Source organism: Humulus lupulus, chromosome 2 (assembly GCF_963169125.1).
Source record: "Humulus lupulus chromosome 2, drHumLupu1.1, whole genome shotgun sequence".
In the NCBI taxonomy this organism is placed as follows: Eukaryota; Viridiplantae; Streptophyta; class Magnoliopsida; order Rosales; family Cannabaceae; genus Humulus; species Humulus lupulus.
In genome coordinates, this window is record NC_084794.1 from 15,922,420 (window position 1) to 15,937,976 (window position 15,557).

Here is a 15,557-nt window from a genome sequence, read left to right on the forward strand (position 1 = left end):
CCACTACTCTCTGTCCCACAGGCCGCGGCCACTGACCATTTTCAGCACTTAAAAATGTGTTATTTTTCCAAACGGTTCCAAACCCTCCCAAATGATTTTGTAACCCCCAAACACATTATTGGGGTTAAAATCATATCTCTAACAGCCATTTCACATATGGATTATGAAATTCATCTCAATATTGTGTAACACCAAATTTACACAATAAAGGGTAATATTTGGAAGTTACAAATTTGTAACACCAAATATGTTACATTATTTGGATATATCTCATATATCTAAATATTGTAACTCTATATGTTATAATATGTGACACTCTTTGTCACATTTATTTAATCTAAAATATTATATTATAATATAATATAATATAATATTACATTATATTATAAATAATATAACATGCAATTGGAGCAGTTTTGGGGCAACAAGTGGACAAGGTATTTCGCACTATCTACTATGCTAGTAGAACCTTGAATGATGCTCAGTTGAATTATGCCACTACAGAGAATGAGCTTTTAGCCATAATTTTTTCTTGTGATGAATTCAGGCTGTATCTCATTGGGAATAAGGTAATTGTATATACTGACCACTCTGCCATTAAATACCTTATGACCAAGAATGATGCAAAGTCAAGGCTTATTCGATGGGTACTCTTGCTACAAGAGTTTGACTTGGAAATAAGAGACAAAAAGGGCACGGAAAACCTTGTGGCGGATCATTTGTCTAGGCTAGAAGTGGAAGAAAGTCAAAACATGAAAGAAGTCCAAATAAGTGATGATTTCCCAGATGAACAGTTATTTTCCTTGAGGGAATATTTGATGGTCCTGTGGTTTGCAGACTATGTGAACTTCTTAGCTGCAATGTAACTCCTCCAGAGATGTCAAGGCAACAACTAAAGAAGTTTTTCTCTGAGGTGAAGCACTATTATTGGGAAGAACCAATCCTCTACAAGCATTGTGCAAATCAGATAATCCAAAGATGTGTGCCTGAAGAGGAGATGCATTCCATTTTGACTCACTGCCATACTCTTCAATGTGGGGGTCACTTTGGGGGTGCTAGAACAACTGCAAAGGTTCTTCAGTGTGGTTTCTTTTGGCCAACTTTATTCAAGGATGCCCATGATTTTGTTAAGGCATGTGATAGATGCCAAAGGACCGGGAACATCTCAAGAAGAAACGAAATGCCTTTGACTGGAATTCTTGAAGTGGAACTGTTTGATGTGTGGGGGATTGACTTCATGGGACCGCGTCCATCGTCTTACAACAATTTGTACATATTTCTAGATGTGGATTATGTTTCAAAATGGGTGGAATCAGCTACAACACATGCAAATGAAGGTAAAACGGTCCTCAACTTTCTTCAAAAATATATTTTTACTCGGTTTAGAACTCCTCGAGCCATTATTAGCGATGAAGGGAGTCACTTTTCTAACAAGCAGTTTGAGGCTTTACTGGAGAGATATGGGGTGCGACACAGAACTGCTCTGCCTTACCATCCTAAAAGTAATGGTCAAGCAGAGATTTCAAACCGAGAGGTGAAAAGTATTTTGGAGAAAACTGTGTAGCAATCAAGGAAAGATTGGTCTAAGAAAATTGATGATGCATTATGGGCGTATAGAACAGCTTTCAAGACACCTATTGGCATGTCGCCATATAGGTTGGTTTTGGGGAAGGTGTGTCACCTTCTGGCAGAACTCGAGCATCGAGATTTTTGGGCTATGAAGACATTGAATATGGATATGGCAGCAACAGGAGAAAAGAGATTGCTGCAATTAAATGAGATGGAAGAGTTCAGAAATGAGGCATATGAGAACGCCAAAATTTACAAGGAATGGACAAAGGATTGGCATGAAAAAAACCTTGTTAGGAAAGAATTTCAACCGTGTTAGCAAGTATTATTATTTAATTCAAGATTGAAGTTGTTTCCAGGCAAGATGAAATCGAGGTGGTCCGGGAATTACACTGTTGTTAAGGTGTTTCCATATGGCGCAGTTGAAGTAACTAGTGAGAATACCGGTAATTTTAAGGTGAATGGGAAAAGATTGAAGCTCTACTTGGTTGATCATTTTAATCAAGCCAAGTCTGTCACCCTCTTGACGCCGAAATGAAGAGGAGTTCAACGTCCGGCTAAATGACGTTAACAACAGCGCCATTGGGAGGCATCCCAGCTTGTATTTTTCTTTGCATTTTAATTTTTGGTTTGGAACAATTAGTATTTTTTAATTCTTTTTCTTTCTTATTATTTTTGTCATTCTGTGTAAAATCTAGAAAAAGAAAACTGTGAAAAACGTGAAGAAAAAAAAACGAAAGCAAATTTTTTTGGTTTTCAATTAGGGTCGCGGCGCCTAGGGGCATTAGCTATGTGGCGAGGCCCCTTGACAGATTGGGCAAAATTTTGAATTTTGGGCTAGCGACGCGGCCCCATTTCTTGCGTCGCGGCTCCTAGAGCTGTCGAAAAAACTGAAGAAAAAAAATAATAAATAAATACATTAGCGTCGCGGCGCTGACATGGGCCTCCACTTAAAACACACAAAATTTCCCTATTTTTTTTCCAAACCCTCAAAATAGCCCTATCCACCTCTCTTCATCTTCTCCGACCTTCCTCCGCCCCAAACACCATAAAACCACCATAACCACCCATATTTTACAGCTTTTTCATAATTTCTTCACCCCATTTCATAAAAATCACTTCTCCCATCCTTTTCTTTCCCTTTCTCCACCTAATTTAATCAAAAATACTATTTTTCCAATCATTTCAACCCTAATCCGAAAATCACCATCTATTCCTCAATTTTCTTCAATTTCTTCAAGCTTTTGACAACAATGGTGGATTATCAATGGGTTTCTCACTAATGTAAGTAATTTTCCCTCTCCTATTTGAAAAGTTAATGAGATTCCTTTGGTTTTTGAAGAAATTAAGTGTGCATTGGGTATTATTGTGGATTAAGTGGCAGATTTTGGATATTATTGCTATTGTGGATTATTGGATTGATAAATTGTGGTTTCTAGTGCTTTTTTCCTGAATTTGGGAAGTGATCAAAACAAGGGGAGGTGCTGCCCAAATTTTTGTGGCCCTAAAAGTGTGTATTGTGGGGGTGATTTTGACCAATGGGTCCTAAAAAAGGTACTATAAATGCTTCGGGTGCTTCATCATCTCGCCCTCCTCGTGTTTCCACAAGGGTGGATTATGATACCACTAGGTTTGTGAGCAAAAAGGCTCAAGAAAGGTTTATGGTGTTGTCAAGGAAGCCTATACTTGAAGAAAGGGGTATGGAATTTAGTCCAGAACCTCTGGAAAACCAACCACTGTATGAGCTTTTTTGAGCTAAGATTGCTCGACAACATTGGGACCAGTTTGTTGACTGTAGTGGCAAAGCTAATCACACTATGACATATGAATTTCTTGCTAATTGGCCAGAAAAAGAGAACAATGTTGTCACTGTGAGGGGCAAGAAAATACCAGTGACTCTTGCAGCGTTTAATCAGTTGTATGATGTGCCTGACTTTCCCATAGCAGAAGCAGAGCTTCGGGTATTGGGGGCCGATAATCTAGATTATGTTGAGATTGTTGAAACCTTGGGTTTTCCCGGAGGCCGTTTTCATTTAAAGGATGGTGAACCCTATTGTATGTATCGGTGTGAGCTTAACCAAGTGGCTCGAGCATGGTGTTATTTTGTGAGTGCCCGATTGATTCCCAACAATCATCTTTCTGATATCCTGACTGATCAACTCAAGGTGATATATGCTATTTTGAAAGGGTATAATCTGAACATTGGGAGATATATACGGGAGAGTATAAATCATATTATTCAAGGTACCACTACTGGCGGGTTGGGACATGGCAACTTCATTACTGAATTATGTGTTATGTATGGAGCACCTCAATACTTGACGGATATGAAAGTGCCCCCGCAAAAGCCAGTCGAGTTGGCCATGGTGAATCGCCTCATCCCTCCGCATCCATATGGAGCTACGCAAGTTCTGAGAGGAAGAAACTGACGTCGTCAGAGGATCGATGATGATGAAGATGAGCTCGCGGATTTAGGTGGTCCCATTGATTCTGCTATGCAATACACTCATGATCAGCTGAATTACCTTATTTAGCAAAACATGTATATGCAAACTTACATGGGGCAGCGGAGTGCTTATGGTGAGAGCCATGTTTAGCAGCTGAATAATTTGGTATCTCGGTGGTCTTTGGATGAAGAGGATGAGAATTATTTTGCACTACCACCGTGTTTCACTCCATATGATCAGCCACCGCCACCCAACCCCTTTTAAAGGGGTTTTCAGGTAAGTTTCCTTCTCTTGGGTTCTCATGTTCGCATTGAGGACAATGTGAAATAAAGTTTGGGGGAGGGACTTAATTTTCTGTGTTAGTTTAGTTTAATTTAAATTTTTTTTGTTTTAGTTGATGTGTGTGTCAAAAGTTAAGCCGATGATATGAATAAATGTCATTGTTGTCACTTGTAAAATGTAGATTGTGTTTAACCGTCTGCTTGATTTCATGACTCTTTGGACTAATTTTAATGCCTTTTGGAAATTTTAGTATATGTTGCAAATGTGAATAATTGGATTGTGTTATACATGTTTTACTTGGGTTTGCGGTATGAATTGATGAATAGGATAGAACTTGCATTGCTTGCCTTTTGAGACGAAATCCTTGATGACATGTGTTTTGGAATATGATTTAGACAATCTTTTGGAACGTTTGGGCCTTTCAAACTTACCCTTATCATTATTATCCCTAGTTTTCCTATTTTTCCCTTAACTTGTTTGATTGATTGTTTAACCACTTCATTAAGCCAAAAATGTACCAATTATTATTTTTCCCTATCCTGTGAATTATGTCATAAGCTTAGAAATAAGTTTGGGGGGATGAATTGTAATTGGGTAAAAAGTGTTTGTATGAGTGGGTGAACAATGTAATTTCCCTCTTGAGACAAGTGTAAAATATAAAATTACTTGCAACATCACTCAATTTCGATATTTTTCTTCTAAAAAAAGGAAAGTGAAGAATAATTAAATAAAGTGATGTTGGATTATTGATTATGAGTTCTCAATCGATGGAAAGTGGGTGAATTAGGGGATGGTTATTGAATGCAATGTGGGTTGTTTGATTGGTTTTTGATGTGCTTATGGTATAATGAAGCCTAAATGTTTTTTTTTATCTACCTTTACCTAAGCCAAAATGTTATGAACCTTTAAAGTCCTTTTGATTCCATAACATGTGTTGTTGACATTAGTGGAGAAAGGTAAGTGTGCAATGTAACGCCCTGGATAACATAGACCGTTACACTGTGTGTTTGAAATAGTGCAAGACTTGCTAAACAAGTCATTTAAATAAAAATGTGAATCTAACGGCACAAACAGATTAGGTTTAAAATATTTTGGCTATAAACGAATAATTTTCAATAAAATAAATGTGTGGTACATGAGATCCCAAGTCAGGATTTAAATAACATAATTACAGAATTTTCAAATCTTATAGGTAATCAAGCCACCCTAATGGCAAAATACACGTTTTAGGTTATCGTCCCTGTACAATCCCTCGCCGTGGCGGCCGAGCAGCTGACAATGTACACCTCACCCCCAGAGCTCTCTAACCCATGGCCAACTCATCATACCCTTGCCTTTACCTGCACCACATAGCACCCGTGAGCCAAGGCCCAGCAAGAAAACTATAACATCATAGCACAATCAATATCGATAATCAAATAGATCACAGAGCATAACCAAATGATTTACAAGACATTAATCAATTAACCAGCAAGCCATAGCATTCACTTAATCAAGGACATCAGTCAATAACCAATGATCTAGTTTCCAGATATTCAGCACATCATATACACCAAATTAACAAAAGTATACATGTCAAACAACAACTAGGGTCGACGCCCTTAGGCCGCACCCTTTATTTAATCCACAGTCTATGGCTCACTTAGGCCAAGCCCAGTGTTCAACCCACTGACTCCGGCCCGCTTAAACCATGGTTGTGCTTAGCTACTAGTGGCTGAGCCGCGCCCTGTGCGCAAGTATTGATTCCGGCACTCTCAGGTCGTTTATCACATGTCCCCATGGTATAACACCACCTCATGACATTCATACAATTATAGGGAGCCCTTAGTCCCAACATATTCACATGGTTAATCACAATCATATAACAGTGCATACAAATATAGGGAACACTTAGTCCCATCATATCCACATAAACGGGTGCAGTTTTCTTACCTGTGTCCCGAGCTTCTTGAGCACCGAAATCCCGAGCACAGTCCTCTAACCCGAGCCTCGCTAAAAACCTATTCACAACACATACATAGTACTCTCATTACTAACCAATTCATAACCATCTCCCATAACCAATCTTGTGCTCTCGGGACCTCCCGTTTCCCCACACAAGGTAGCGGAAGTGTCCCCCGAGCCCCCTGAGCCAAAACCCTAAAATCTCAATTTTCCCCTTTCCTGAAATCAGCCTAGCACCACGGCACATCCCTATGGGGCCACGGTGCCCAGAGTGGTTCCCTCCTCCTGATTCAACCTAGCGCCGCGGCACGGAAGAACAGGGTCGCGGCGCTCATACGCAAACCCAGAAAATTTGGTTTTTCCCAGCATTTTTCCCGAGCTAAAATTCTTCCAAATCAATACCAAGGTACACCCAAGTCCCAATTCAACCTAAAACCCCAAATAAACAGTATGGAAACTCAGAAATAACAACAATAAGCCCACACATACAATCAAACCCAAGAATCACCTAGTGGCTCAAAATTCACAAAACTTAAACCACCCTTTATAAAACTAAAGCCACCCTTCAGAATATTTAAACCACACCAGAAAATAAGCTTTAGAGGTATATGAAATTCTTCCCTCAAACAGGGATTCGACCTTGAGCCACCTCCAAATCAAATTCCAAGCTCAATTCCCTTGATTCCCAAGCTGAACCTCACAATCACCAAGCCACACATCCAATTTTCAGCACTCAAGCCAAATTCTCTAAAACATGCAAAGAGACTCAAAGAGAATATGAATCCTTACCTCTGAATTATCCTTGGCATGTTCTTAACTCTAGTTGCCCCCAATCTTAGCCCTGAAGTCCTTCCTTGATCTCAAGGATAACTAGCTCATCCTCTCCTTCTACCTTCTTGGTTCTCTAAACTTCCAGCAAAACTTGAATAAGCCTAAGTGTAGGAAAAAAAATATAAATGACTTCCTCTTAGCCAAGGTTATCCTCTCCTAAAAGCCAAATTACCTATTTTCCCTTTCCCTTAATAAAACCCTTATACAACCTTAAGGGCAATTCCGTCATTTCACCCAAATTATTCCTATAAATCCACATTTAATTCCGACATACCAAATTATTAACAAGATACTAACCATTACTCAATAATTCCCAAACACATTATAATATTCCCAAAATACCCCTAAGCGCCTCCCGAGCCGGGTATTTGACCCCGTTGTGACTTTCTAGCTAAACGGCTCCCTAGGACCGTCTCGGGTCGAATGCTGCAAATATAAATATATCCACATAATAATGTGGTCTCAACAGTTTATCACATTTATGCCCTAACGGGCCAAAAATTACAATTATGCCCTTACAGACTAGACAGGGCCCGCATGCTTATCTAATACTCATAAACATGCATTTCACATATCCATATTATCATAGGATCATGCATACCACATAATCATGCATTTTTACCATTAATTCACATAACTTCCAATTATGCCCTCCCAGCACACTAATCAAGGCCCTTAAGCTTTATTAGTAATTTTGGGTCGTTACATGCAAGCTTATTGAATATTGGTTAGTGGACTGTTGGAATGAGTGGGGCATGTATGGTGTTATCTAATTATTCATTTGTTATTTGCAAGGTATAATCTAATTTCCAATTGAGGCATTCAGGTTAATTGTTGGAGTGATTGAATTAAAATTCTGGTTGTTCAACAGTTGAAGTTTTGTGAGTGATGACAGCGTGGTTTGAATAAGATTGGAGGCTTAACTTGTCATTTCTGTTTGTTTTAGTTTAATGTGTCATTTCTTTACTCGAGGATGAGTAAGAAGAAAGTTTGGGGGAGTTTGTTAGGCTATTTTTAGCCTACTTTCTAAGTGTCTTGATTCATGTTTTATTGTTGTGTTTGCGTGTTTGTGGGAGCAGATTTACGCTTGTTTTTCTTGATTTCAGGTTTAAGCACAAGAATGGTTCAAATGGAATGGAATGTGAAAAAAACAAGTGCTAAACCAGGCTTAAAAGTGTTCATTGCAGGATATCCAATTTAGGCTACGGCGCTAGAATTTGCGTCGTGGCGCTGGTGTCCATTACAGCCGCGGCGAGGTAAAAAATCATATTTGAAGTGGAAATCTAAATTCCAATTAGAGCCGCGGGGCAGCTTTTTGCACTGTGACACTTGGGTGTATTAGAGTCACGGCGAGCCTTTTTCCAGAAAGCCAAGATGTCCAAAAAATTTAGTGGCGCTGCGGCGCTGTTGTCCATATGGGTCACGAATTTTCCACTTATTGAAGGGCATTTTTGGAAATAGGACAGAAAAATTAAGAGGTCATCGTTTTTAATTAGAGAAATCGCAATTTTCAGAGGGAGACCTCTTGGAGAACTTAGAAAACAACAAAGCGAGAATTGGAGATCAAGCTTTGGAGCAATAGTGACAACCCCAAATCTATTTTCTTCTCTACTCTTTTTATTTTCTGAATTTTACTGTGTCTTTCATGGATTTGATTATGAACATTTTAATGGAGATTATGAACTAAACTCCAATTTAGGGTTTTTAATGGAGATTGTCTGAAGATTTCTATGGATTAATGAAATTTCAATATTTTTCTTCTATTTATGTGTGATTTATTCATATTTGTGCTTATTACATGTATTTGATTGGCCATACCATGCATGATTTATGATTTCAATGCAAAATCTGAAAAGTGAGTGTTGAGATTGCTCTAATTGAATAAACATAGGTTTTGACATAAAAAGAGAGTATTTGTGTGGCTTGTGTAGCTTTAGGATTATTGCTTAATGTTGATTATGTGTGTTATGCCTCAGAAATGTAGGATAGGGCCATATAATTTAGAATCTATATGTCTTAATCAGAATATAGGTTATTTTATAATCCGCTATCACATTAGGTAGAAGAAGAATAACTAATTTGCATTATTGAAATAAGAAGTGGAAGCAATTGAAATTAATTTCCCTATATTTCATTTCTTGATTGAATCTTGTTTATTGTTTCGTTATTCATTTATTGCTTAGATTATTTAGTTTAAACAATCAAATTTTTGATATCCAAATAGAAACAAAAATTCAAATAATTGGTACTTAGCTACAATCCTTGTGGGAACGATCTCACTTATATGAGTTATTACTTGTAAAGACGATATGTATACTTTCGTGTTGGATTTTTCACAACACACATTCATATAATGGGGCCACATGCCCTAACCATAGAATTCACGTGACGAATATAAGCACTTAGGCATCTAACAACAAGCATTTAAATCAATAACCTAACATAACCAATCTTGGGGCCCAAGCCCTAATCACATTGATATACAACAAACAGGCCAAGCCCTAATCACATACAACACGTTATGGGTGCAGTTTTCTTACCTTAGGTCCAAGCATGCGTAAATAAGAACGACCATCGAGCATGATCCTGGTTCTGAGCCCTTAGTGATAGCCTAAGTCACAACCATAAAATAGGATTATATTAATATCGAGTGATCAAAGGCTTCCGGACCAAGTCCTAGCCTCTAGGACTTCGGGTTCCACCAAACCGGGTAGTGGAAACAATCCTGAGCCCCTAAGGTTAAGTTCCCACACTCAAACCTTCTAGGGGTCCAAAAACCCTTAAGAGTCACGACCCTATGCCCCCATGCCGCGGTCCGCCTCCAAACAGAGGCCCAGCCTCCCCAATCAGCAGACATGCGTTGCGGCCCAACAATAGTGGCGCCGCGACCCAACCATAGTGGTGCCGCGGCCCAACCATAGTGGTGTCACGACTCGCCCTCCTTCCTAGCTCCCATCTTGTTCTAGAGGGCCGCGGCACACCAAGAACAGAGCCACGGCCCGACCCCTTCGAACCCAGAAAATACTCCATTTTAGCAATTAAAACCCAATCAATTTAACTCAAAATCATCCCAACAACACAACTAAATCATTAAAACACTCTAACATGTTCCCAGCAGCAAAACCCAACAAAAAGCTAGCTTAAAACCTCATCAAACTCCAATTCAATCCTTGAGCTAAGAGATTCAAAAACACCTCAAGGAACCATGAATTCTACATGAATTAAACCATTAAATGAAGTTCAGATGTTTACCTCAGTTAAAGAAGAAGACCTTCTAGCCTCAAGGAATCTGAAACCCAGTCCCAAGCTTCAATTTTATGGCTTCTAGTCACTAAGTCCCTTTAATTCCAATGGTTAACTTGAGAGAGTGTTTGGAGAGAACAAGAGTGAGCTGAGAGAAAGGGAGGGGAGTCGGTTTAGACAGCTTCTAATTGTCTCTTTGGTTTTGTCTTATCTAACTTAAGTCACTTAAGTTAATCCCAAGGCTCGGGTACCAAAAACGTCCCCGAGGGAAAAATGGTAAATTTCCCCAACATTCCCTCCTAAACTCTCTAACTCCAAATATATCACCGATTATTTATTTTCATAACCCGATTAATTATCCAATACCCAAAATACCCCTTGACTCACCCCGAGTCGGGTATTGGGTCCCGTTGTGACTTTCCCGCTAACTTGCTCCCTAGGATTGCCTCGTGCCAAATAGTTCAAATAAACCCACATAGTAATGTGGTCTCTCACATATATGCACATAAATACATATTTATGCCCGCAACGGGCCAAATTACCAAAGTCGCCCTTCTAATAAGAAGCGGGCTCACATGCATACTTAATATCCCTAAATATGTGCATTTAATCATATTATCACATAATTCACATATTAGCAATTAATGTAGCAATAAAACACATATTTCCACATATTTCCATCCTGGCCCTCTAATCAAGGCCCTAAGCCTTATTAGGTAATTTTGGGACGTTACAACTATCCCCTCCTTACCATTTTTCAGACTCCTGTTCCAAGTTTTGCGCCATCTGCTGAAGAAATCCAGACAAATGCACCACCAATGGACTTGTTCTCAACCCAAGAGATTCAGTAGACCCACCAAGTCCAACAACAACATTTGGCAAATACTTCGGATAAGAAAGAACCTGATTTTGAAGAACGTATGTTTTTTGTTGTTTTTTTATAAGACTGATACCTATAACTCTTTTGCAAACTACTTTTGTAAAGCCTAAACCAACTGTTGTTAAATTTCTTTTGTAAAGCAATTACACAGTGTCTACTAGTGTGCAAATTATTTTTGTAAAGCCTAAACCAATTGTTGTTGGATTCCTTTTGTAAAGCACTTATAGAGTGACTACTTGTTTGCTAATTATTAGACTTTCAGCTGTGACTTTTTAATGAGAAGCTAATGAAACTCATTTTGCCAAAATGAATTTTTCTTGAATTTTAATACTTATTTATGTTTATTTCTTAATACTTATTTATGTTTTACTGTTTCATCAATAAATATGGAAGATGAGTCTAATACAAAGCTTATAACATAGCCATAAATTGATATCAAAAGAGAAATTCTTGAACAAGGCACGAAACTAATATTACATATTGTTGACGCCGTTTTTCGTCAACAGTGAAATAAGAGCACGAAAACAGTAAATAGTTATGGCCAGAAAAATACAATAAGACAAACGGGATTTTTTACATGGTTCAGCAGTTAACTCTGCCTAGTCCATGAGTCTTTTTTTATTAGAACTTAAAATGATTTCTGGAAATTCTTTAAGAATGAATTCTCCAAAGTTTCTCCCAAGATCACAAAAATTCGGTCCTCTTCAATGGTGCATGACCCCTCTATTTATAGAGGAGATTTCAGAATACTATCCCACACATTTCGGGAAGTTATTCTGTATATGTAAATAAATTTAATGGCTCTGAAGATCAGGGGGCGTATAACTGAATAATAAATACCCCTTTATTATAGGGGATTTACAACAATCAATGTAGATCGCATCTCTCCAGAAGGACTCACTGGGATATTCAAAGTTATCAATCTACATTGTCAGTGCTGTGCCCACCCAGGCCTCTTATTGACTTTCGAGCTGTGGCATTTCCCCGAGATCATGTGGCTTCGAGCTCATACTTATGTCAGGCTCGGAGTCCCATATCCGAGGTCATCCGAGAACAGACGTACTTCGATGTCCGCCTTTCGAGCTTGTGAGGATTTCGAGGCTACCATCTTCGAGGTTGCCCCTGCTTTGTAGGTTCGATGCCTAGGTGGCGGACACGTGTTCCAGACATTACAAGCTCATTCCTGACGAATCCAGCTTTCAAGATCACAATTCATAAGGCTCGAAATCTGGGTGTAACATTTTGCCCCCTCAAAATTATTTGTTCGAATCATATGAGAATGAAACTTTTGAACTACTATCTTCGGGAACCGCACCGTCACACATACTTGAGGGTGGACACGTGTCAGACGGGTATTGCTCATCCAAGGTACTCGAGTACCTAGGAAATCCACCCACGATCGTTCGCCTGCCACATTTTCGGTGCCATCTTGTCATTTGTCCCTGGCCTTCAGATTTTATAAGGATTCTGGCCAATGGCTCAGATTAATCCCTTTTTTTATCACTTTTTACTATCTATATATAAGGCACTGGTCATCTTCTTCCTCTTATTTTACACTCATCAGGGAAAAAAGAAAAGAGGCAAAACCAGAAGCCACCCCAGAGAGCTTTTTGCTTTTGCATGTTCTCCCAGCCGAAGAAACAAAGGTCCGCCAGTTTGTTCGAGACCGTAAGGTTATACCTGCAGCCTTTCCTTCAATCAACGATTTCTCTTCAATCGCCGTCATTGTGTAAGTATCTGATGATCTTTTCATTTTCCTTTATGCCAGTTTCCGTCTGTGTTGTTCTTTTATTTTTGGGAATGCACTGGTTTTTTTTTTCTGTTTGACATGCTAGGAGGCTCTGGCCGATAAGTATTTAAGTTTTAGTTTCTACGCTAAGTTTAAGTCACTGGTCCTAAATCCAGTTTTGATGTAGAACAAGCTCAAACAAGGCCCCTTTTTTCTGGGTTTTCAAAATTTAAAAGACATATCTTGCACACCAAGATATCAGGTACAAAATCTTGGTTTTAAAGAATGCATGATACCCAAGACTACCATTTCTGAATAACCGTCGCCTTTTTCCCTGATATTTCGGGATTTTCAAAAATTAGACCCACCCCCCTCCTTTTTCTCGTAGAATACACGTTCTGACCCTTAATCGGGTCTCCAGGATCGAGCTCGTTTCGTACCCAAGCATTTTCCGAGCTTGTCTTGCCAAGCTCGTAATTCTTGAATCCTTGCATGCATGGCCCTCACCATTTTTTCTTTCTCGCTAGATGTCACAGAATCTGGAAAGATGATGGGGGTCGCTACTGGCAATTCCGTATTCGCCAAAAACTCCGAGCCCAGAATCGCTGTTTGCTCAGAACCAACGTCTGATTCGTGAATACGATCTCACGCGCGAACAGGAAGAAACCCGAGCTCACTATCACCGCCAAATCGTCGAGGTCATAGAAAAGAAGAGGATAATTCTTCGAGAGGCTCTTTATCCGGAAACTGATTCAGGGTCCAGGCCGATCCCCCTTGACCCTAGGCTGAAAGTGACCATCGCGTACAACCCGGGAGAGCTTCAATTCTCACTAATGGGGGAGCCCTCTACTTCGCAGCCGATGAGGGATTTCTTCGAGGCCGAGCACTACTGGAGCTCGGTTACCTCGCTAGGTCTGATAAATGATATCCTGGCCTTCCATGGTCTCAGACTGTCCGGCTCCTTAAGGTGTCGAGCCCCTACTTCCAGTGAGCGAAGCTACCATGCCCCAGGAGATGGAAATCCTGATAACAAGCTGAGGTATGTGGCTTGGAGTCAGGAGCATATGAAGGCAAGAGCGTTACTGCCTTTGAAGTCTTTCTTCAAGGACTTCAAAAACTTTGTTGGGTTGGCTCCATTCCAACTTAACACTAATTCTTACAAGGTTTTGTCTGCCCTGAAGTCGTTGTACCACGAGTTGAAGTGGGAAGGACCCACGCCAGAAGAGATCTTGTATCTCTTTTGTTTGAAAAGCAATCCCTCCCGAGCTCGGGGAGGGGACGGCTTCTACTATCTTTCGAGCTACCCCAAGGAGAAAAAGGTGTTCGAGGATCTTCCCAACCATCATCCTGACTTTAAGAAGGCCTTCTTCTGGACAGATGGCCTGTCCCCATCTCGATACTATTCATTCAGACGGATTCGTAAGTACCCCAACCCTCTTTATCTCTGTGCTCAGACTTTTGTCTGTAGACTCATACTTAGTTGAAATGTGTTTTATTTTCCAGCCAATTATCACCGTCCTACTCCCAATGATGTGATGAAGGAGCATAGAGAGGCTCTGCTCCAACTCCCTTATGGTAGGAGGTCTCTCTCATATCTTTTGCATGAGAGTAAGCTCCGAGCTTGCGGGCTTTTGGGAGATGGCCAGTCCACCTCGGATTGGTCCAACAAAAAGTACGACCTCTGGGAGCTCGTGCCTTTGCCAACAGGCATCCTCCCTCCAAGGAGAGAGGTGAGGCCCCCGCCTCCGGTTTGCTGACGGAGCCCGCAGTCGGGGAACAAGGCAAACGACGAAGCCTCGAGCTCGGGCTCGGATGATCAAGGTACAGTCATCCTGAGCTCGAAAATGTGGTCCCCCACCCTATTAAAACACAAGCCCGATAGGTTAGTATTATGCAAGGACGATAGGAACCACTTTTACGTGTGGACTTGGGTAGATGAGCGGGTTCATAAGTTTGATAGCTGGCTCGGGCAATACGATACTATGTATAACCTGAACGAGGTATGGAACGGAATAGCCGTCCAATACGGGACCAATGATTATAGGGACCTTTCGAGGTTGACATCCACATATAGGGAAGGTACTCCCCCGCCTCCTCTGAAGATGGGGGAATTTCATGGTCTCCGAGCTCAAGATCGGGGGAGAGTTCCAGTTAGGTCTTTCTCTACTTGGTTTTTTTTTTTTTATCTCCCAAGTTTGTTAGCACTATGTTTAACTTCGATTGGAACTGTGCAGGTGCTATGGATTCCGACCTTAACGCCGTGCTCTTCAGCGATGAGGGAGCTCAAAAGAGTAAGCGCCCGAGAGGCTCGCGGAAATCCGATTGTCCATCTAAAATCCCCAGGCGCACTGAGAAGACCCCAACGGCTCAAACTGCTGCGAGCACAGTTGAGGATCCGAATGCCCAGGTCAATGCATCTGTTTCGACCGCGCCTGCCACGCTTCCTCCAGCCGCAACTCTCCTAACAATCGGCCGACCTCCGAAGAAACCCTCAATTTCCAAGGCACTCCTGCCGTCGAAACAGGGACCGTTACGGTGTGCCTTGTAAACAGTGCTAAACTCACTAATCGAGTCATTTGGCCAAAATCGTGAACTAAGTATGATTAGCAGTTTAAGGATTAAAAACTTTGGT

At 40.5% G+C, this 15,557-nt stretch overlaps 1 protein-coding gene across 1 annotated transcript; it reads left to right on the forward strand.

The window, feature by feature from the left end:
• The first annotated feature begins 1,642 nt into the window (after window positions 1-1,642).
• On the forward strand, window positions 1,643-2,107 carry LOC133813961 (uncharacterized). The gene is made up of 2 exons (XM_062246988.1): window positions 1,643-1,883; window positions 1,929-2,107. The coding sequence occupies exons 1-2, from the start codon at window positions 1,643-1,645 to the stop codon at window positions 2,105-2,107; spliced, it is 420 nt and encodes a 139-aa protein (XP_062102972.1).
• Window positions 2,108-15,557: the final 13,450 nt, after the last annotated feature.

Excerpts from the sequence above, each read along its gene's own strand:
- LOC133813961 (XM_062246988.1), top strand. The coding sequence starts at position 1,643 with ATGTCGCCATATAGGTTGGTTTTGGGGAAGGTGTGTCACCTTCTGGCA. Across the intron at positions 1,884-1,928 it reads TAGGAAAGAATTTCAACCGT|GCAAGATGAAATCGAGGTGG; the intron begins GTTAGCAAGTAT and ends AGTTGTTTCCAG.